Raw genomic sequence first — 23101 nt, 5'->3', positions numbered from 1 at the left:
TCCTCTCCTCTCCTTTCTTCTCCTCCTCCTCTCCTCTTCTCTTCTCTTCTCTTCTCTCCTTTCTTCTCCTCTCCTCTCCTCTCCTCTCCTCTCCTCTCCTCTCCTCTGGCCGTTTGCCACATCTGTCTTTTGTCCTTTGTTCTCCCCGAGCATTTTCCCACAGACAGAAATCTAGAGAAATTCCTTCAGATTTCTATCCTCGCTGCATCTCAAACATATCTCGGAGTGTTCGGCCTTCCTCCTCCCACTGCGAGCGAATGGATGGAAAAGGGAGTTACTGAGATGTTTTTCACCAGAGCCTCATCAGCCCTCATCAACCCTCTTGTCAGTTCACACGGCTTAAACTTCCCAGCGTCTTCCTCCCCACGCAGTCTGCTGCTGCAAATGCACCAAGTCAGCAGTCCGGTCATGAAAGATGCAGACCGTATAGCGTACGAGGTGATATGAGGGCACACGCTGGAGCTAGAATACAGCATATAAGCTCCTCTGACAAGTTCACCAGCTTCCTCTCAGCATTTGCATACATTTAAGACTTCAGCACTTTTTTTCTTTGGTTTCCCTCCGATGTTTTACTGTTGGCGTCTGTAGGGTTTAGGAACAGATGGGCCAAAGCTCAGATTTTTTTCCCTTCCCTTAAAAATTGTGGATTTCTTTCTTAACGGTTGGCTGTGGCTGCGTGTGACTGTGAAAGATGGTTGATGATTTATTTAGCTTGGGCCCAGCATTCAGAGTGTGCCATGTGTGCTTAGAGACCCGATACTCACTGAGGGCCTGCTTGGTGTTTTTGCCAGTGAAACAGCATGGTGCTGGTGGGTTTCACACTTCATAACACAAGGGTGCCTCCAGTAAGAGGAAGGTGTTGACTATGAAACATTTGGGAATGTCAGACTGAGTGCACCGAGCACCTGTGTCCTTTCTGTATATATATAGAGTCGGTCTCAGCCGCAAAAGTTATATTCCTGTCAGCAGACGAGGAGATAATGATATACGTGTGTCCAGGTTATAGAATAATCTTCAGGCGTTAAACGAGTTCATCCTCAGTGGAGAGAGTATTTTTCTTGCTTGCCTTGTGCTGCTTTAGGTAACGCAGGTATCGGTTGTGGAGCCCTTTTAAAAGATTGTAAACTCTGCTATGCCGACTGCTTTTGTTATTTCATTCACTAAAGCAGCAGCGGTCGGCATTTCCTCTTTGGTAATTGCATAAGTGCAATGCAAAGAGAGAAGGGGAGACCGTAAAACCCACCCCCACTTCCCTCCTCGTACCCCCTGGTGACAATCTTAGCTGTTCCCAGGTGAAGCCTCCTCTCAGCCTGGGAAACTCAGATGTTTATCTGTTGGGTCTGGAGGATAAGTGGCGGGGAGGCGATGGGGTTAAGTCTCCCGCCTCCCCCCCCGACTCCCAGCTCTACCTGACCACAGCTCCGTCAATGTCTGAAATTTTCCACCAGTGATTAGAGCAATTTTTCTGGACCAGGGAAAGCAATCATAGAGTAATCATATAGATCCATGTTCATGTCTGTAGCCTCACAGCTGATGGATATAGTGAGATACGGGAAGGGTGGATTTAAAAAACATGTGGTGGATTAATTCTTTTACTCACTTTACTTGAGAAGGTTAGGATTGATTAGAACTGTGTCGTACTTTCTGGCATGTGTTTCAGATTTACAGAACTTTTTTTTAATTCAACCTGGCAAAGTGTCTTTTCTCAAAATGTTCAGTAGGTGAAGTGATCATTACATGAATAGAAAAAGATTTGATTTAAACACTATGGATTTAAACAAAAATCCACAAGAGACAATCTCATGAAAAAAAAACTAATCTGTGCAGTAGTACACAAACATTTATCCTAGGTGCCCCTGCTCGCCGGCTCAGGTCTGTGTGCGGCCACCACAACATGTGGGGCTTGTTAATGGGAGCCGGTTCAGGGCTGCTTTGCATCCTCTGCCTTTGGCGGTTTCCTTTAAACTGTCTCTGATGCACACAAACATATGGCCTCCCATATTGACAAACAGACTTTGGTGGGAAACACCCTCCCACTCCTGCAAACACACTGGCAGCAGAACACACAAAGTGTAGTTCTGTGCTACGAGCCACACACTTTCCTTTGTGAGCCTTCTTTCTGTCCATCTATTGATTGTGTGAACGCGGGTTATTGTAAGTGTGTTTGTCTTGCAGCCGTGTGAAGGTAATGAAAGTATTTGTACTCTTCAGCGTTGATGAAATAATGGGAACATGTGGCAGCTCAGCAGCCTCAGTCTGTTTTTCACATGAAGCCAAGAGTTCGGTGTTTTCATGATTTGATAAGCTGGATGAGATGAACATGGAACATTTCTTCTGGTCTCTGTGCTTTCAAGGACAGATATCAGCTCCTCTTCAAAGGCTATTTGAGCTCTCATTTGGGATTAAAATAAACCTATTAGCTCTCAGACTCCTCAAATGAATCACCCTTTACATAATTCAGGGACTTCTATTGAGTTATACTGAGATATTTGAACATATTACCATTTTGCTTCTGGAGGGCGAAGAAATAACGGCTCTAATTCCTTCACAATCAGATCTTAACCTCTGAGCTTTTCCCCCCCCTCACAGGTCAGTTTCCTAACAGCCTCAGTGGTTCCTGATAATGTCCTACGAAGCCTCTCTGGAAAAGGAGTGAACTCCTGACCCAGCATTAACCCGCGCTGAGAAACCCTCATCTTTGTATGGGACCTGGTCTTCCTCTTTATTCCCTCCTGAGGGACTTCACCTCCTCTGAGAGCCGCATGCAAACGGATGTGTATTGATAGAGGAGAGACCTCAGAGTAAATACGCAGCCCACAATGCACTCCTGCAAATCTCGCGGCTGATTAAAACCATGTAAACACCATAAGGAAGTTTCAAAACAAAAGGGTGGGGGAGGGGAGGCAGGAATCAGAACCCGCGGGAAGACCACAGCGTCCTGAATGTGACTGCGTGGCTAATTTGTTTTTGTGAGCGTGCCACCATGTTTGAAGGTTGAAAATATAAACTGTGGTTCCTCGTTTACTTTGAGGATGTGATTTTCTTCTGTGTCTAAAGATAACACATCAGAGCGATGGTGCTGTTGTGTTCTGTGTTTCTGACTTTCATTCGCCCTTGTTCCTCCCTCCAGGAACTGGTGTCCTCATACAGTCACCAAGACGGTGACCTGCCAGGTGCAGAATGGGACGGTCCTCCAGCGAGTCTACCAGACGTGCCGCTGGCCGCAGGGATGTACAGGAGGCAGGTGAGGAGGCAAAGGGACTTTACCGTTGCATTGCACCATGCTGTTATGAGCCCTTTAAAGAGAAGAACTGGAAGTTTGCTTGTTGTTTAGATCTTATCTGTAGTGGAATTCAATAGCAGGAAAACTTTAGTCTTTCCAAAACCAGTGTTTTAGAGTCATGTGTCTTGTTTTTTTGGACTCACTTCGTATTATTTAGGCCGGATTTAGCCTCACATCAAGCAAAGAGGAAAAGCTTTCACTTCAGCCTCTGATTTTTAATTTTAAAGAGCCCTTAATAAGCTTTTTGAGTTTTTTTCTTTCTCTTTTCCTTTAATGTGTTGCAGCTTTTTGTGCATGTAAAATGTCTGCAAGCTTACAAAGTCCATGCCAAAGGGAATATTCTCTCCCTCAGAAAACTCTGCTCCTTACCGGCCTTAAACACCTCGTTTAGAGTTCAGGCTCATCTTTTGTCGCTTATCTACATCACGATGTAACACATTTGCATAACATCTAAGTGGCTAGTTTCGTACACCCTGAAATAAAGAATGAACTGCTTCCTTGCAGTATTTTCTCACTAGAATCGGTTCCTCTACGGTTTAGCCTTTCTGATCCGATCTGTAGTTACAGAGCATAATATTACTAATATTCAAGCCAGCTGACCAATTAGAGCAGACTGGACTTTTAAGGAGAGGAGCCTTAAAGAGACAGGCGCTAAAACTGAGCGCGTCAAACAGACGTGGTTCCTTCAGCAGTGTACAGTTTGATAAAAACACAAAAGAAGGCAACATATTCGGATAAACCCTCAAAAATAAAATGAAAAAACTGTAAATGTGCATCATATGGGCTCTTTAATTCAGAGATGTTCTGAATGTGGCCACAAGGCTAGCAGTGGTGTTAATCATGGTTGAACACTCCCATGTGTCGAAATGAAGTCTGGCTTTACTTTTCTTTCATTCAGAGAGAAATCTCGTATAAAATCTGCCAGTTAATCCCCCTAAAATCAGAAGAGATCATTATCTTTTGCAGCAGCTCCACATGTGACGTTCTAAATGAGAAACACCTGAAAAATCTCAGACAAAAGGCAATCTGGGAAATGAATGAAGCAAATGTGACAGGTTGTGCAAATGCAATTAGAAACCATGTTATACCAGTTAAAAATGACAGAAAATAGCTCATTAAATAACACAGATTAACGATTATTCGATTATCTTGCACTGTGTCTGAGAGGTCATCATCACAGTCACAGCTGTTGCTGTCTGTGTGCATGTGATGGTTTCAGACTTTGTGTGTGTGTTTTTGCAGCTACAGGACGGTGGTCAGACCTTCCTATAAAGTGGTGTATCGCACTGTGACGTCTCTGGAGTGGAAATGCTGCCCAGGATTCAGCGGTGCCGCCTGTGAAGAAGGTGAGTCAAGACTGAAGCGGGGACTCGCAGTCACATTGATTATACAACTCCTGGATGGGACCGACATCGCAATGTTGGACTGAGAAACAGTTTAGAGAAACCACCGACAAGTTTGACTTCTGTCAGGTTTCTCTTTGCCACCCGTTTCTTTATTTTTCTTCATGTCTTCGAGCTGACTCACTTGTCACCATCCGCATCGCTCTGCTTCGCCGTATTAAGGCAACTGTGCGCGCCTTCCAGTGTACTTGTGCGAGTAATAGTTTGAAAACAGGAGTGATTTCCATTAGGATTACATAAGACTGCTCCTGTCTTCTAAATGAAGTTAAGAAATAAGATCTCTCTGCCTTTTTCTGGGTGAGTCAGATACCTCCACTTTATTAATCACTTTTAATGTCTTCATTCCAACAGTCATTGTACCACGCAAGGGTTTATTCTTTTCTGTGGTTTTCAGTTTTATGGTCCCGCTGGAACCAAGTCTTGATCCTCTTAATGTGCCATGCAAGCACTGCTGTTTTCATTTTTCGACTACGGTAGCTGCCCACCGCACGCAAAAACACACACACACACACACATAGTCCCAGTGTATAATGACTTCCCCTGGCACTGGTCCTCAGGTCTCTGCAGTCTGGGGAGAAGGGTGGAGTGTGTGTTTATGCCGGGACCCAGGACTTGACTGGGTGTAACATAAATGGTCGGGCTGTGCAACACAAAGGACAATAAATGTTTACAGTGGCTAAAGTGGTCACTTTTTTGTGGTGCTGAAAAGAGAGGAGGGTGTTTTTCTTTTTTCCCACTCCCAGGTGAACAGCTCTCGGCCGTCCCGGTGGCCTGTTAGTTTGCTACAGCGAAGCTTCAGCTGGACTCATTTCTCCACTCCGCCCGCTCGCTTGCACTTGCACGCATCAAAAAAAAAAACTGCCCGAATATCACGACCCTCCCCGCTCTCAAAGTCAAAAACACATTCGCAGTCAGACAGCGCAGACTTTACTTAACAAAAGCAGAGGAACACACAGTGAAACAGGGAGGAAATTATCCAATTAAGTTGTTGCTGGAGGAGATTCCCCTCCGGTTGTCATGGCAGTAGGGGGCTGTCGAGCCAGCGGGGATGCTGGGATTAGCCACTTATCTGAGCGTCGTTCCGGGTGGCTCAGATCACAGGCGGTGCTGAGTGGAAGTGACAGGTCCCATTCACAGGGCCTTTACTCTCCGGCACCATGGATGCTATCCAGGGCCACCGGCGCTTTGTTCTGCTCCTGCCGCGTGAGCAGAACCCCTTGCCAGCGCAGAACCTGATACCCCGCTGCTGTCTGCCTCATTCGCCGCTTTAAGGAGAAATAAAAGCTTGCCACACGGGCAAAGCTGGAGACCGGATTGTGCTTAAATCTGTTACCATAGCGTTGCCAAGTGAAGTTAAAGCTGCACTCGTAGTTCAGTGGGTGCAAGTTTCAAATCCAGGCTCTTAATACCTGTGTGCGACTCCATCTGCAAATCTCTCCACGTCTCTTTGTGGATTTCCAGATGGCTTTGAGCACTTGTTTGACTTTGAGTTAGGCTGAATTAAACCGACTCAGTAAATGAAGCGCTTCTGTTATATAAAAGACCAAACAACTCTCATCGCGTTGCACTTTTTGAAATTCGCTCTTTAGGTTAGGCATTGCAAACATACTGCTTTTGATCTCATAAACAGCAACCAGGATGTGTACGTCTGTAAAGGCCTCTTCTAGAGTTTTAGTTTGAGTTATATACCTTCGCTCCCGTCGTCGCTTTTCCTCAGCTTGTCTGCTTTTCACAGACTGTGGAAAATGTGTATGATCCGCTCATTTGCTCATGCTGCCCCGCTCGTACTGCCACTATTCTCTCACCAGACCACCCCAAAAAGCCTCTGGCCATGTCTGACTCCCAGGGCCGGCCTGCATTACAGCAGATCTCAACAATGTCCAAACCAGCAGGACCCCGGGGCTGCTTTAAGGTTCAAGAGAAGAAAAGAAGTCCATTGGGCTGAGAGCACTGTCAGTGATACGGTTGGGTTTTAACTGGGGATGAGAGACTTGTTTTCTCTTGTGTCTTTCCGTTCTCACCCCTCCGCTTGCCAGCCGATTGGTCAACATATGTAAATCAACAGGTCCGGCCCGTAATAAAGATAACATATCTCTGTTTGAGTTCTGGATTGTGCGTTTCCAAAGCCAAAGCAGCGGTTTCTGCAGAGAGCGGAGATAAATGAGAGATCATAATGAGGAGAGATCACGGCATGCTGTCATCAAGTCGTACACGTGAAGATTTCAGGCCTATCGCGTTCAGAGTGAAGGGCTCCAAAAGCAAAACATTACATCACACCCACGCTGATAAACAAACGTACTCCATCAGAGTCCAAGTGAAGTAAGATAACACTGCATCAGACAGGCACCTTTCACATTCGCTCTCTTTTCTTACTTCCTCACCCCAACCTCAGGACTTGGGTTGAATTCCAGGCCAGTGGTGTAATTACTGGGTCCTAATTGTTTTCTATGAGGTTTGGGAGATATTGTCTTACTTCTGGACCTGGAACACAATGGTCTTTATCTCTGATTGAGCCTGAGAAAAAAGGCTAAGCATTTGCAGATGGAGGCACTTTCATAGCCTGCCAGAAACAGGGATTTAATGTATGCCTGGTTGGCTTTGGCATTCCAAGTAAGTAAATGCTTGTTTTCAGTCGGGATATCCCAACCTATGCTACATCAAACACAAATATCAAAATTACACCTCATTTGGAGGCAATTTTGTGATGTGAGGATATCAAATTTATCCGCTAAAAGCAGCATTATTACATTAGAGCCCGTACAGATTGTGTCGACATCCAGTGCAGCGGTGACGGCTTATTGCACACTCAGCAGTCGTGGATATCGCTAATATTCGGAGGTATTTTGACTTTGTCCCGCCGTCTGCTAATTGTGATGGAGTCTTTAAAGTGTGAAGATGACACTAAGAGACAGCAGTTGATATTTCAGACCTGATTTGATTTATTGGGGAAAGCACTTAAAAGAAAAATGGCTGCAGCTTATCGCGGGAGGAGGCCGCCGTGCAGCAAAACATATGGGGGAATGTAGACTTGAATTAGCACGGCTGTCAAAGCTCTGCCGCGGGGGTCCCCATCAAGCTGTATTTCGCAGCCAAGCGGAGGCTGCGGTTTTTGGGTCGCAATTACGATACGGCTGCGAGGCAGAAGTACGCTGTCTGTAATAAGCCGCAGAAATGTAATCTGTGTTTTCACAGCTCAGCGCGGCTTATCACAGGCCTACACGCTAAACCCCGTGCTTTAAACATCAGTCGGCTGCAGCTTGCCATTAGCAAAGGAAGAGTGGGAGTGCGTGGACGCCAGCGTATGTGTCTGTCTGACTGCCAGAGTCGGTGTGTGGGTGGGAGGGCGAGGCGTCGAGGATTTGTACAGTGAGGGATGCAGCTGTTCACTGTGATTAGCTGCTTTAATGGCAGCAGGCTTTAGTCAGAGGGGAGGGAGCTGAGAGCGAGAGCAGGTGACCTCCACTCCCACCCTGTGAGACCACACAGAGCAGCAGCTATCACACAGCGACAACACAGAGAGTCACCTTTTCATTCAGCTCTCCTCCTCTTCTTTTTTTTTTTTTCTTTCCGGTCGCATTCCTGGGTTCCCCTGTGTTTGCGTCAGCAGGTGTTATTCACATGCTGTTCTCGCCTGCTCCAGTTCATTCACAAAAAACAAATTTGATGTCAGATTTAGCTGCATTCACGCACTCTGGAGACAAGATCTAGGAAGACACATAAATCGCGTACATACAGCCAGGCAGGCTGCAGCCAGCTTGCAGAAAAGTCCACAGCAGCTGATATTCATAGTTATGCAAATGGACAGCGCACAAGTGCTGAGCCCAAATTGGAAGCAGCTGAAGTTAAGGCGAACAGGGATGAGGGCCCCAGATGAGATTAGACATGGGAGCGTCCAGGCCTGTCAGCCCACTCTGCTCGGCTCAGGGGATTTGTCATGATAGTCATTAATTAACAAACAATACGAGTGAAAACACCAACCAGCTAACCTGGAATTAACTAAACCAAACAAAAGAGGTTATCTTTTCTCCTCTCCTGTCTGCTTTTCTTTCCATATTGTCTTCTCTGTGTTCTGGTATTTGCATCAGGTTTGTGAAAAATCCCAAAATTATACTTCATAGGGGGTTTAGCTGTTTAAATTGGAATACAGACTAATAATTATGATCATATTATTCTGACCTTATTTTGAAATGTTCCATGCAAACCACATACGAGCACATTGTGAAGCAAAACCCTTGAAAGCTGTGGAATAATGATGACAGAGTCATGAGACTTATAATTACTTCCTATGCTTCATTTTATTTATCTGATATTCCGTCCATACCTGAAGGAACATGTGTTTTAATGCTTTATGCTTTATCGTTGACCCGCATCTGTTCTTAGACCTAAAATCAATGGCACTGAACCTCAATAAATACAGATGCACGGCACTGAATCTTTGTTAAAGATTCATACATACTTAGCCTTGAATCTGAGTTAAGTTTTATGTATCTGGCTCCTGGACTGGAAATGCCTCTTCTGCTTACTGATTTATTTATTATTTCCCAAGACTTCCCCCGGGAGAACATTGAAAACTGTTTTTCCTGCAGTCAGAAAGAAATAAAGTGGCCCGAGTCAGCAGTGCAAAGAAACTTTTAAGGGATGAAAATAGACACACACACATTCCCACAAATACACACACACACATGCAGGTCATGGCAGCTGGAGTATTCTTCTGTCCCCCATAAAGCAGAGGCATTTCCCTTCACCCAGTAGTTTAAGTGGACTAGTGTGCTGACTGAGTGACCCACAAACAGACAGACAGGCACTTTACAGCCTGACAGATCACGCAATCAGGAGCACAGAGGAGAAAGACACGCTCTGCCTGGCCTCGCCTAGATAAGGCCAAGTGAAGTGGAAACACAGCTTTTTATCTTGTAGAATGATAAAGAAAAACCTTTCAAATCCTGCACTTTTTTAAATCCTCTTCGCCGGTGGAGGTGTGGGCTCAGCCTCCTTTCTCTCATCTCTGATCCACTCAGCGACTGATGTCATTAAAGCTGCATTAACCCCGTCTGCTCCCTGCCCTTCAACTTATCGCCATCTCTCAGCTCGCAGGTATAGAGTGGCACGATGCAGGCACGGCATAACACAGCGCTACTGTGCTGTAGGCTCTGAGAAGGTAATGAAACATATTTGACGTTTTGACGTCAGTGCGGAGACAATGGCAGCATTGACGAGGCAGCGCCTGTCGGTTCTAGCTGCCATCGGTTCAGTGGTCTCTGCCTGCAGCCCACCGAAGGCTGGTAGTCGGACATCTGCAGCCTTATTGAAAACCGCAAAATCTAAACTGAAATTCTACTTTTCAACTCAGATTGTTTTGTCTTCCTTCTCCTTCTTGATTTAGCTTCATATGAGGCTTTTTTGCTTTTACAGAACTTCTGCCACACATTTTTTTTCACATTTGTCTTGATAGATTGTTTCATTGATTATTTTATACACATGTGCAACAGTAGAAATGGCATAGCCTACATGTTCCAAGACCAAAGCATCTTCCTCAGTCATTTCTTCAAAGGGAAGTCTTCAGATTGTTAGTTGATCTGTAGCTATTGAGGGTGTTACATGAGTGACAGCCTGTCTATGTACTCCATATAGGCGCTGTGTTATTTATCTGTTATCTGTGGTATTTTAACAGCAGATACTGTATGCAGTGTGTGAACTTTAACATGATAGTGGAGCTGTATTTGCACCCTGACTGTCTCCAAGACAAATGTCCTTTGTGACACTAAAGTCTATTCAATTAAATAGCCAGACAGTTTCAGCTTCAGCTGATGAGCATTTAACGCAACCCAAAGAGATTCACTAAAGCTGCATAAAGGTTGTTGATCAGTTTTCTCTCACTAGACTAAATAATTGAACTCTGCTTCTACACATAGTCGTTCTTTGGTTCTCTTGCTTAACCCTATTTTGGGGTCTTTTGGAGCCCAAAAGTCCTGAATAGGGTTAATGCAGTAATTTGAATCCCTGTAAAATCCACTTTTGTCTCCCTCCCTCTTACTGCCGTCTCATCTTCACCACCCCGTGAAATCCAGACTGCAGAAACATTAAAACACGATGAAAACAGTTGCTTTTAAGTGAGATGTTCTCCTCTTCTACTCTATCAGTCTGTGGGTTTTGTACACTCCCAGTAGTCGTGATGATCTAGCTGCTCATTTGTCGCTGTTATGAGTTCGTAAACATATACAACGCCACATAAGAGAGCCTCGTGTGTTGTGGCACAGTGGGTGGGGATTTTTATGAAGCCGACCTTCAAACCCTCTCCACTCCCATGTATACTAAACCACAAACAGACCACCACATCACAGAGATCTTACCGTGCTGTGTTGTGGTGACATCATTTATGGCCTTTCACACCCCCTTATATCCCCCCTAACCCTCCTGGTTCAGTCTCAGTTTCCCAGTCACTAAACACACACTTGGATAACGTGTAGAATTTAATAGTCATCGCCCCTGTCTGACTTTTGAGCTCTGGTCTTTGCAATGTATTTCCATTTGCTCATGTGGCTGATACGGTGCTCAGCGGGGATGAGAGGAGTGGTGCTGATGGTTGTGATTATTCCTGGACTGAAGACGAGAGCAGAAAGAAGGTTTGGATGAACTGCACCAGCAGTCGGTCTAATTAGAGACATGCCTGGTTGGCTTTCGGAGCTCAAACCCGACACAGGAGCAGGCTTTCCCCTCAAGGAGCCAATCGCCTTGACCAAAGAGAAATTACCTCACTTGATTGGCTAAGAGGAAAAAGTAAAGGATAATGCCTCAAGAGATCAAATGTCTGATGTATAAAGTTGAACTTATGCACAGATGGCAAAGTTGACTTTACAGTAAGCTGCACTGTTTTTAGTCACAGGCAATGCAAGAAATCTTGATTGTACTTGTTTTGTTTGTGTGTTTTAAGCTTGGTGTTAGACAGACAAATAGTCATACAGGAATCCTGAGCTATCGTGATTCATATCATAATCCAGACTGCGGGGCATCCAGAGCTCACTGTGTAGAGAAACTGATGCCAACTGTCTATGCTGTGGTTTATATTCTATCCATTGGTTAACACTGAGTGCACTGCAGCAGGCTCCAACTACAAGCCGGTGTTTAATGTAGGCTTCAAGGCACATTATTACTGGCATGTAAGCAGGTAAATCATACCAGTCAACAGCTGTGAAATACAGTCAAGTGGAATTTATATGAGGTTGTGAGTGATGACACCGAATGCCTCACAAAATCTGAGCAGAAATACATTTTAAATATTGTAATTTATGGCAGATCCAGTTTTAGTTGTCTGTCATAAATTCTGTAGTAATATAAAGAAACCAGCTCTGTGCTGTTTCACTGTTATAGAACATCTGAACATTTCAACATCATTGTACATGTAGCAAAATTATCATATAATTAACACATGGGGGGTTTAAAAAGGTTCCAGGACTGTGTGAGCAGTCACTATGTCACTACGCGATCTGAACCCGCGACACACACGTTACACTCAGTTGGTAGGTTTTCATCTGTGATTTCTACATGAAGCTCAAACCGGAGCAAAAAAGAAAGCATCACTTTCTGTGTCAGTCAGCAGCTGAGATGAACCTTCATGTGGAGGATCATCACTGGAGACAGGAGGTGGGTCTGCAGCTACCACTGAGAGAGGTAACAGAAGTTTAACAGGGGAAGAGCTCACTGTTTCCAAAACTGAAAAGGTTTAACTGTGAATGTGTTCTCTTTGCAAAGCCCAGTCTCTGAACTTTTTGATCAGTCCTCCTCAACCTGTCAAGCTTTCATCCTGAGCTTTGCTGTGTGATATGTGGTTCATTTTAATTAGTATTAATTAGTTTTGATACTGTAGAGCAGCATGAATAGCATTTGTGTAAAGTAAGCTTGCGTTGCCACATATGATACACTTACAGCCATATCCAGCAGTAATCTGGGCCTCCTTCAGTCAGGGTTGACCATGTGTGATGCTTCCGAGTTGCCCTGGCTCACTGCTCGGCTACAAAAGCATCTTTGGTCACTGAAGACACTGCCGCCATAAAGACAATATCTAATACAAAGGTCACGTCTGTGTGTGGTCTCTGGTCTGGAAATGCTGCGCCCCTTCTGTTGCATTCATCAGTTTCTCTTCCCCTGTCTCGAGGTGTTCGGTCGGGATACTTCTCCGCCTCATGTATGAGCTGCATTGACACAGTGTCGGTGTCGAGCGGCTTCACAGTTTGGGGCGACCAGTGATTCTCCTCCTGAGGATGTCTTATGGGATGACGCCATCCTTCAATGGTGTGAGCATGTCCCAACCAGCATCCCTTTATTGTCTGAGCAGAGAGAACAGACAGAACTTCTTGTACACTCTGTCTGGCCAGGACATGACGGATGCTTCTCAGGTTTATTGTGTGAAGTCTTCTCTCCTGTCTGGTCTACGCGGCCGTAACTCCCTTCTTATCCACACATCTTGGTGTTCACTGTCAGCTCTGGGTTCTGTGTTTGCATATTTCATGGCTTCAGAGTGCTTCTGACTCTGCTTTAATAGAGCATGTACGATATGCATCATTTAGGAAAGAGCCCATAACTCCTTTGCTGTCCTGCATCGTCTGGGGTCTGGATGTCTCAGGAGCTTCTGTAAGTTGCCTCAGTTTGGACATTTCTGGGTACATTGCTTATAAATTGCATTGATTTTTGAAATGAAATTAATTAAACTCAACCAAGGGATCCCAGACATCTACATGGACGCATACAGGCTTCCACTTGGGGACACACACCTTACTGAGATCACCTCGGGGCCACAGACTGATGTGCACATTGTTCAAGACGTTCTGTTGGCCTCAGTGGTCCAGTTTCTGTGGCTGGAGTCAGAGGTTGTGGCAGCGATGGTGCGGCTGGTGAGGCAGTGTCGGGGGCTCAGAGCCAGAGAGGCCCAGTGGGGTGATCTCATTAACAACAGGACGTACCCCTGAACCTCTAAACCCAGGCCTGCATTCCGTCCGCTCCACTGCCCCGTGGGACTCATCCAGGGGGGCTTTAACAGCGCCGGTGTTTTCGTTGGACCGTCGCCATAACCAGAGCCGGGCTGTGCGTAATGGCTCCCCCCCCCCTCAACCTCAATCACAACCGTAAATACAGTCCAGAAAGGTTGTCTGTGTGTTCCTGCTTCCTCAGGTGTTTATGGCTCTCTCACTCATTCATGCTGAGCTCACAGCCAGCGTCTGGCAGCAAACAAACACTTGCGCTCGCACACATGCAGACATGTTTAAGGCACCAAAAACACCTGCTCTCTCAAAACGCAGACACATATATCAGGCTTGTAGCATGACTCACACTAAAAGTAAACCTTTACGCTACAGATGACTCCGGTCACGCAAACATAAAAAAAAAAAAAAAAAAAAGAAAAAGCAGTGAGCTGAACTTACTAAATCGCTGCAGTCGATGAACGTGATACAGAACGCAGACGCACGATCGCTGTCTCTCTCTGTTTCCGCACGCATACATCCTCTATATCAGTTGCATGTGTGCCGTGTGACAGATAGGCTGACGGGGCCGTAAATCACAGCCGCCGTGCCAGAGTTAGAGCTCTATCTTCTCCGTCTGCCACCGTCGCTGACTGTGGGTTGAAGGACAGAGAATGAAGCTGTGGACTTTTTAAAAAAATTTCTTTTGGCTGCCATCCATGTTGTGTTCTTAAGAGGCTCCGTCTCACCTGAGGGGGACCGTATGTGGCCCTACGAGACCCCGTCTGTCTCCACTGTTATGTGGAGACACTTTGGCTGACGGCCAAACGGGACAATCATCAAATTATAGAAAATAGCTAAGTACAGAACAGTTGTAACACTGTCTGCGTTAATGTGGATTTAGGAAGTGACATATGATTCCAGTTACACGGGCTTTCACTTGTCGATGACACCGCGGCAACATTAGATGGTGGTACGTTATTGAGTCATTGTGCTTTACTTCTGTGGCTTTGCTATAGCTGCTGTGTGTTACAGAAAAGAAGACGACTACTGAATCTTTCATCAGCTGGATTCATGTTGTCTTCACTATCAAAGTCTTGATTAGGAATTATAACAAATCCCAAACAAGAAAAATCCCTTGTTAGGATTGTTTCACTGTGGCAGCAAATCAGTCATTTTTGTTTGCAGTTTGGACAAAACAAGGACCCTGTAAAAAGCTTTGTACTAGATAATCCCAGAAGCTTCAGCAAAAAGCAACTGGACTTTATTTAGGTCCTTAAAGATGGTTCTCTTCTCCATCAAGAGGTGTCTTAAGCTCAAAGAGAAGTCTAGTTGCTTTTTACTGAAGCTTTAAGGATCACTATGAACCAGACAAGAGACCATTGTACCAGGTGTTTCCACTGACATTTTATCGATCATATAACTAAGTGATTAATCCAGAAAAAATGTGTGGCTTCGTCAGTCATGGTAATAACTATTAGTTGCAGCGCTGTAGGAGAAAGTTCATTGCTACCACTAACATACATCTAGGTTGATCCATTCACAAGTGGACACACTGCTCCAGTGATGGCTTGTCAGTAGCTCTCACTTCCCTACTCTAAATGCAAGCAAACAAATATAATTTCCATTTGCAAATGCCAGAATCTTGCATGGGTCCAGTTTAGCAGTCATGCAACCCCTTAGACGCGCATCATTCAGGACCAGGACAGACCCACGACCTGCAATCATCCCCAAGTCTTGGACCCGCCCTGACCCGTTCATGTCAGTCCCACGGCACAAATCACGAGGAAACACACAAGTTGCACGATCACTTACTGTAAAACGCTTTGTTTTTACTTCAGTCTGCTGCAGAACAAAAGGCTAATAATAGCTGCAAGTACCTGATTTAGCGCTCTGTCAGATGCATTGTTGTATTTCACCAGTGGGAGGCACATCAGTTGAGTAGGCAGGACACATTGTGGTACGCACTGCTGAAAGAATGTGGCCATAGGCAGCCCAGATCAGCTCTGGATGGGGTCACAGCGATTTCAGGGTGTCTCCACTAAATTACATTCCTATACAATCAGATGGATTTCTGAATTATATTTTACGGGAAATGTAATTTTATTTTGAAATTAAGTATTTTTCACCTGTGACGCTGTTAAAACAGGTTTCCAGTTCAAAAGAGACACACATCTAAGGAGGATTGGGGAATAATCGACTGGACTCTAACCAAGAAAACTGGGTTTTGCATCCCAAGAAAGACCATTTGACTTAAACTAAAGTTTTATGTTCATATACTTTCTGGTTAGGTTTAGGCACCAAAACTATGCGGTTAGGTTTTATAAAAATATCTTGCTTTTGTTAACTACATGTTAGAAGCTCGGTTTAAGTTGAAGTAAAAAATATCACGATTTGGGTTAAAATACAACCTTTTAACAACATGTTTGAAACCCTTGCTCTGTTTTCTGGGTTACCAAGGTGACAAGTCCCTGTCTGATATATGATTGGTTGGTTTAAAAAGAGCAACAGTAAAGCAATAAAATACATGGAAAAGATGTTTGTGATCAAGAACAATCACATGTAATTTGACAAAACCCAACACTTTTCCTGTAAAATGTAACCGAGAATGTACTTCAACTGAAGGGAGAAGTAGTTTTGTGGAGACCGGGCTTAGCAATCGGATCACAATGCGTCCTCTTGGGTGCATTCACACCTGTTCTGCTGTCCACTTGTGATGGGATCACCCAAGACACATGTTAATGCCGGTTGTGAACAGGGCCTGAGCCACAGTGTTGCTACAGAGGCTGTGTAAATAGGCTCTCCTGCTACTCTGTAACCCCTTGTTTAATTTGGATGGAGATTCAAGTCTCATTGGGATAACTAAGACTGAAATATGCCCAAGACTATAATGTAGTTTGGATAAAAACATCCAGCAAATGACATATGCTTCTCATTTTGCCCTTTATGGAAGTAATGGAAATAAAGAACAGCATAGGTTTAGTTTCACTGTGGACATTTTTCAGACGCTCACAGTGGTTACTTAATTGTAGTTTTTCTCATTTGTGTATATTGCCTGCACGCTTAATTCAGTATCTATGTGAACTTGTGAGTGATACTGATATGTCAGAAACCACAGTCGCACAGTTGAGAGGATCTGGTACTGAACCGCTGCCTGCACACAAATTGGCCTTTCTGAGCCTCTTCAGAATGGTTACCCTCTTTGGACATCCCCCATCATTACATCCTATTTACAAAAGACCAAAAGGATTATTCTCAGTTAATGCGTTTTATATGAACCCTTCACTTTGCCTGTGTAAACCTAGCTACTCGAGTAAACAGAGCCCTATTGAAGCAGAGTTACTAAATCTGCAGCCAGATGGGTCCTCAACCCCGAGACAAAGTGGAGAATTACAGTTTGTCCTGAAAGTCTGAGCTCAGCTCTCGTCCCTCCTCCTCTTCTCTTCCCTCTGGCCTCACTCGAAGGGAGGGGGGGATAATCTATTCCCTCGCTCCTAGATGGAGAAAGAGATGAGTGTGTAAAATGAGAATGGCTGCGCTAGTGAAAGGGTGGCATAGCTCCAGTGGGACACGTTTCCCCGAGCGCTGCCAGGTAGAAAAGGCAACAAGAATGAGAACGGAAAAGAGGATGTGTTTTCCTTCCTCTCTTGTTGACACTTGCAAAGAAATGGGATGGCACTGTTGTTTTAAGCCAGATGAAGGAAAAAAAATATTATAAGGGACATGGAGAGAAAGAGGAAATGGAGGGTTTTTCTTAACTGGAAAGGCCTGTTCATGTTACTGTTAAAAGGACAAAGAACAGACTGAAGCAATAACCATGATGAGCATCATTCATACTCTCCCTCTAGGAGCCATAACCACAATGTTCCTTTGAGGTAATTTATCTTTTCATAATGTAACTGAACTAAAAAAAAAAAAAAAAGTACGATTAGATTTGCTTTGTACGCTCCGTCTGACCCTCTGACAGTCCACGCACCGCTACCCTCCGGGTGTGGGTGGGTAGCCGTAGGGACGCCAAAGGGGTGAAAGGGCGCCGAATTGAGGGGTGCAGGGGTTTGTGCTTTCCTGCAGCATAATGGCAAGTATTGTTCCGTAAGTGGCGGCACTGTATCAGGACTATGATAGGAAATTTCTTGGACACACTCTTTCGGTGTCTGTCTTAAATTTCTGAGTCACTTCAGAGCTTTATGTCGTGAGCTGATAATGCTATGGGAGCACAATGTGTCTCTTTTAGCGGCGGAGTATCAGTAAATCAAAAGAGTGATTAAAGCCAAAGGGAGTGCTATACAAGTGCTTCAACATTTAGGAAGATGAGATATCCAGGGAGAATTGAGTGCACTTTGTATTAGCTTCTTTTCTCTTTAGGTCTAACTCTCCTTTGTTCCTCTGTCTTCTCTTCATCTGCACTGTTAGACTGCAAACTGCGGCCAGCGTGGACACCTGCCAGAGATACATCGAGCTAATGCTTTCACCGTGGATGTGTAATTGTGATGGAGGCCTCACACACTCCCTGGTCCGCTTAGGGACAGGAGAGGGCACGCTGGGAGATGAATTACAAACACTGCTCGGGATCATTCATCCATCAGAGCAGCTCTTTTTTTTTGCCAAGCTGGAATTCCTTTCCTCTGGCTGCACCTGACAGTGCAGAAACCAAAACCTGAGCTACTGCCAGTTCACTTTTTTTTTTTTTGTTCCAAAAGTGCAGCTGACTTTGCTGGAGCTTTTTAGGAGGTAGACTGAGGCAGCTTCTGTGAGCAGCGAGCAGCCACCACTCCTCTGTGGAAGCGCCTGAAGGATCAATCTGTGCAGCAGACGGGCGGGAGCGAGGACGGCTATCATTAGCAGCTTGACTAATGTTGCCTGAATGAAAGTTGGGTTAGAATTGTTGATGAAAAGTGTCGATGTTGAAAGGGAATAGCATAATGCGGCAGAGGATGTGGAAAAAGGGACGTGCTTATTGGATATGGGATATGCAGCTATTCCAGTCCAAGACGATGGTCCCCGGAGGCGTTATAGCCCACATGTTTTGCTAAATGCCTCCTTGGTGCCCACAGTTAAAAATGTAAATGTCCCTGAACCTGTTGGGGAAGTTGTGAAGCACAGAGTTACAATTTTTGATTCATCTCTTTTGTTGAATGTTTCAGTCTCTTCCGTACAGTTTAGGACTCGTACGACAGACTGCTGTGCGATTAAATTTTCTGCTTTTGTGCTCGACACAGTGGCCATTTTGAACCGTGACACTCAGGAACTACCTTGGGTAAGCACAGCTGCTGTTTTCACAGTGTCATATCACAGATCGTCACCGAAAAACACGAGTTAAGTGCAGAAACAACTGAATCAATGAAATCAAGAGGATGACATTTTCAGAGGAGGCCTGCATTAACACACTATGTTTGGACATTAGGTCACATATGTGTGGTGTTTTTCTATGATTAGATGTGGATGGAATTTGGTTTGTGGTGTTCACATTGTTGCAGAACTACATTTGAAAAATTCTAATTCATGTTTGTAATTTAGCTGAACCGACCCTGTGGGACAGTTTCAATAGAAAAATGACAGCGCTGCACTGTTTGTTCAAACGCCTGAGATATTTACATGTATGTTTACTTATGTGTTCTCTGGCGGTCGTGTGAATTATGACTATTTTCTGTCGGAAACAAAAGCAGGAATCGCGTCATCCTGTCGTTGTAAAAGGGAAACTTTGAAGAGGCGGGGTGGATGGATGGGCCAACAAAGCATGTCACATTTGCTCCGACTGAGAGTCAACTTTTAACTATAACCACAATCTTTCTCTAAATCTTTGTACAATCGATCATTTTAATAATTTTTCCAGCTGTCATTTGTTTTTTTTGGAGCCACAAAGATGGAGGCAGATCAGAAAACATTCAAGTCGTCTGTGCTGGAAGGTAACGACAACAACATATTTGCTGGTTGGTGAGGAGAACTTGTTCAATCAATCAACCGTTATGTGAAACATAGCGTCTTTCATGCAGGTTTTTGCAGTTCAGAGGTGACTGATCATAGTAGAAGAAAATGGATTGGTACAAATAACGTCAATTCATATCTATGAAGTTTACATGTGAAGATTTCAGTATATTTAGCTGCTCTCAGTTCCTCACACAGACAATCTGATGGCTTGGCTAAAGGTTTTTAGTTCTGTGGAACAACATACAGACTCGTGCCAGTGGACCTGAGGGGCCAAACCGGTTCATACACAGATATCCATTCATATATTTCACTGCACATACTGTATAAGCATGTGACCGATAAAAACTCTTGAATATATTCAAACATATGTTCCAGTGCAAAACCATGAAGTGTTTTTAAAGACACTTGAAGTAGTTTTACAATCAATACTGACACTGACAGGCAGCAATTTGAGGAGTTTAAAACCAGAGTCATTTATTTTCTCCTTCTGGTCTTGGTAAGTGCTCAGCCTGCTGAGTTCTGAATCAGCTGTAGCTGATTAACAGCGTTTCTGGGTCGACCAGAAAGCAGATTTATAGCAGTCAAGCCTGCTCAATATAGAAGTGTGCATCAGCCTCTCTGTGTCACTCAGAGAGAGGAATAATTGCACTTTGGTAGTATTTTTGAGGTGATAAAAGTCAGATCTGGAGTCAAACCCCACATCAGCCTTGAAATTCAGATCAAGATCACGCCAAGGTCTCTTGCTCGCCGGCTTGGGGTGAGTCCAAGGAAAGTTTTTTTTGTGACCACTTTCTCTTTCTAAGCTTTAGAACTTATGATTGAAATTGCAGCTTTGGACCCATTAAAGGTCTCCCTAAAAACCCTATATACAGTCACTATCTCATCAGCTAGTATTTTACCCTGACTGTGCAGATTGTCCGCTGGGTGTAAAAGTGTTGTGGCGGCATTAAGCGCCGAGAGACATAAAGGTTCAGACGTCACGACTGAGCCACTGCACAGAAAGAGGGATTACCATTAAACTTTGCCACTATAAACCAGGCCTGAGGCCCACCGGCTGCACTTCACGTGTGAGTTATGATAACTCTTTTTTCTCCCTCATAACTGCACAGACATAGGGAGGCGGACTTAAGTGCTAAAACAAATGACTTTCATTTTCCGCGTGTGTGGACTCTTATCATCTCCCTGCTGAGTGAAGTCATGTGAAGCTTCCATAAAACCTCAAACTGAAATACTTTTTAAATAGTGGTCTGGTGTGTAGTTTTATACAGATGGGTGTATAATGACTTTTAAAGGTTGCTTTGCTCTAAATTGTCACTTGCGTGTTTTTACAGGCTTCATAAGTAGTTTAACACTCTGCAGATAAAACGGGAGCAGCCCACTGAGTCAGCGCAACCAGCCTCCGAGTGTCGCGTGTACATGATGGAACCTAATCTTTCAATAGAGACTTTTATGAATCAATTAAACACGATGAATAGAGGGTGAGAACGAGGATTAAGAGCTCATAAGAGGTGCCGCTGATGGGTTTGGTTGACCGCTGCATCTTGAAGCCTTTAAAAAAGCAGCCGACTGCTGCGACAAGAGGAGATGAAGAAGAAGAAGAAGGAGCGCTTGTTTTCCTCTCACACACACACACACACTCTCTCTCTCTCCAAATCTTTAAGTCCCACAATTTGATATATGTCGGACATTTGTTGGCTCCGAGTGAGACAGTGGGACACATCAATCCATTTTTTTTACTGCGGCATCAAATGCCTGGAGAGATCAGGTCATTCAGCCAAGACCTCCAGGTTTGCTTCAGAGCACAACTCACACTGCCAGATATCAGCAGCGAAGACGGGAGGACAGCGAGGATACACACATCATGTCTGGACTTCACACACACACACACACACGTATATATTCAGTGCAGACAGACAGACAGCCACTGCAAACACACGCACATGGGAGACATATTTAGTTGAGACAGGCCAGATGTTTTATCTCAGAGTGTATGTGTCAGGCTGCTCTGCTCCCTCTGAAGGAGGAGTGCTAATCTCTGGAGCTGAAGCTCGGCGAATCGCCACGGCTGCCGTGACCTGATGAATGACTGCACACTGACCATGGGGGGTCGCCCGCTCATGATTCAGACCTGCAAAGCTTCAAAATACTCCTGATGCCATAAGTCTCTTCTAACACCAAGCGTGACTTCTCTCTCGAGACCCGATAATGAAACTTTATCTTCACCTTAGCAACTGTCTAAATATGACCATTCGCCTCTAAATTACCTTTACGGTGCACCAATGATCGATATAATAACCGAAATAACAAAACTGTGTTCATATGATGATTGATTCTCTGCTGATGATGACTGCATGGGACTAAAATGCCAAACAGTGTAATTAAACATTAATCATAATGAAGTTAATCATTTCAGTCAGTCGGTGATGCTGTCAACACCTAAACATCCACATCTGAACTGGAATCTGTGATTTTTTTTGACCTGCTCGTGCTCCCCTAAATCCCAAAACATCTGAGATGTGAGTCAGATCTGCTGTTTGGATCCTGCACCTGTTGCACGTCTCTTGCTGCTAGTGATTAAAGACCTCCAATATGCAGCACCTGTCAGTTTGTAACATGGGTCCGTGCATTTTTCTTGTCGTCCTGACACTGTTGGTTGATTAACTGATGAATGGATAAATCTAAATGAAAAAATAATGTCATTTATCAAGTGAAAGTACCAAGCAGCTTTATTTTATCTGCTTTTCTTAGTTGTGTAAAATGAATATGTTTGAGTTTTGAGTTGAACAAAACAACCACGTGATGGACATTTTTCTGGCATGTCAAAGACTGAGGGAATTATGTACAGATTAGAGATGTGACCCTGGAGGGAGACTGTTGATATTTAGCTTGTTAGCATATTAAATTGTTAGCATGTGTCAGATTCAATTTATTTTTGAGCACACAAATGATCGACATCCAGCGGACCATGAAATGATATTTACTGTATTGGACAAAATGTGTATTGGATTAGAATTACGTACTTCAATTTTAGAAAGAAAAAGATCTTCAGTTTCAGCCCTAGTTTCATGTTTCATTTAGTGTTGCTTCTTAGTTATCACTGAAACATTTAACTGATTAGCTGAACCATCCAAATTAACCATTCTGATTATTGGTTCATTCATAATTTTGAATAAACCAATCATTTAAATCAAGAAAAGCAAAAAATTGGTCTGTCCCACCTTCCTAGATGTGAATATTTGTAGTTTTGATTTAATGACAGCAAAGAAAATGACAAATAACAAGTTTTGGACTTTCAGTTTGACAAAACAGCTGATGTAAAAAATGTCAACTCTGGATGTTCTTTATTATTTTCAGATTATAGACCAAACAATCAATTAACCAACCAGCATGTTTGAGAAGCATTTACATTATAAATCAGAGGCAGAAACTGTAAAAACACAAAGAATCTGATTGGTCAGATTTTCAAACTTTCAAAATTGTGATATGTCATCAGATCGCTTTGTTCCACGTTTAACATTTGCCAGAAATGAACT

General features: G+C 44.0%; 1 protein-coding gene across 2 annotated transcripts in view; it reads left to right on the top strand.

The window, feature by feature from the left end:
• emid1 (EMI domain containing 1) overlaps positions 1 to 23101 on the top strand; it is a 63822-nt gene that overhangs the window by 4860 nt on the left and 35861 nt on the right. For both annotated transcript variants that reach the window (XM_008276557.1, XM_008276558.1), the window contains exons 2-3: positions 3131 to 3244; positions 4526 to 4629. In XM_008276557.1, the coding sequence (XP_008274779.1) occupies positions 3131 to 3244; positions 4526 to 4629 (218 nt within the window). The remainder of the gene's footprint in view (positions 1 to 3130; positions 3245 to 4525; positions 4630 to 23101) is intronic.

The sequence above is a fragment of the Stegastes partitus genome, unplaced genomic scaffold, assembly GCF_000690725.1.
Source record: "Stegastes partitus isolate 25-593 unplaced genomic scaffold, Stegastes_partitus-1.0.2 Scaffold77, whole genome shotgun sequence".
In the NCBI taxonomy this organism is placed as follows: domain Eukaryota; kingdom Metazoa; phylum Chordata; class Actinopteri; family Pomacentridae; genus Stegastes; species Stegastes partitus.
The sequence above is the reverse complement of the archived record's forward strand: the minus strand, read 5'-3'. Positions and strand labels throughout refer to the sequence as shown.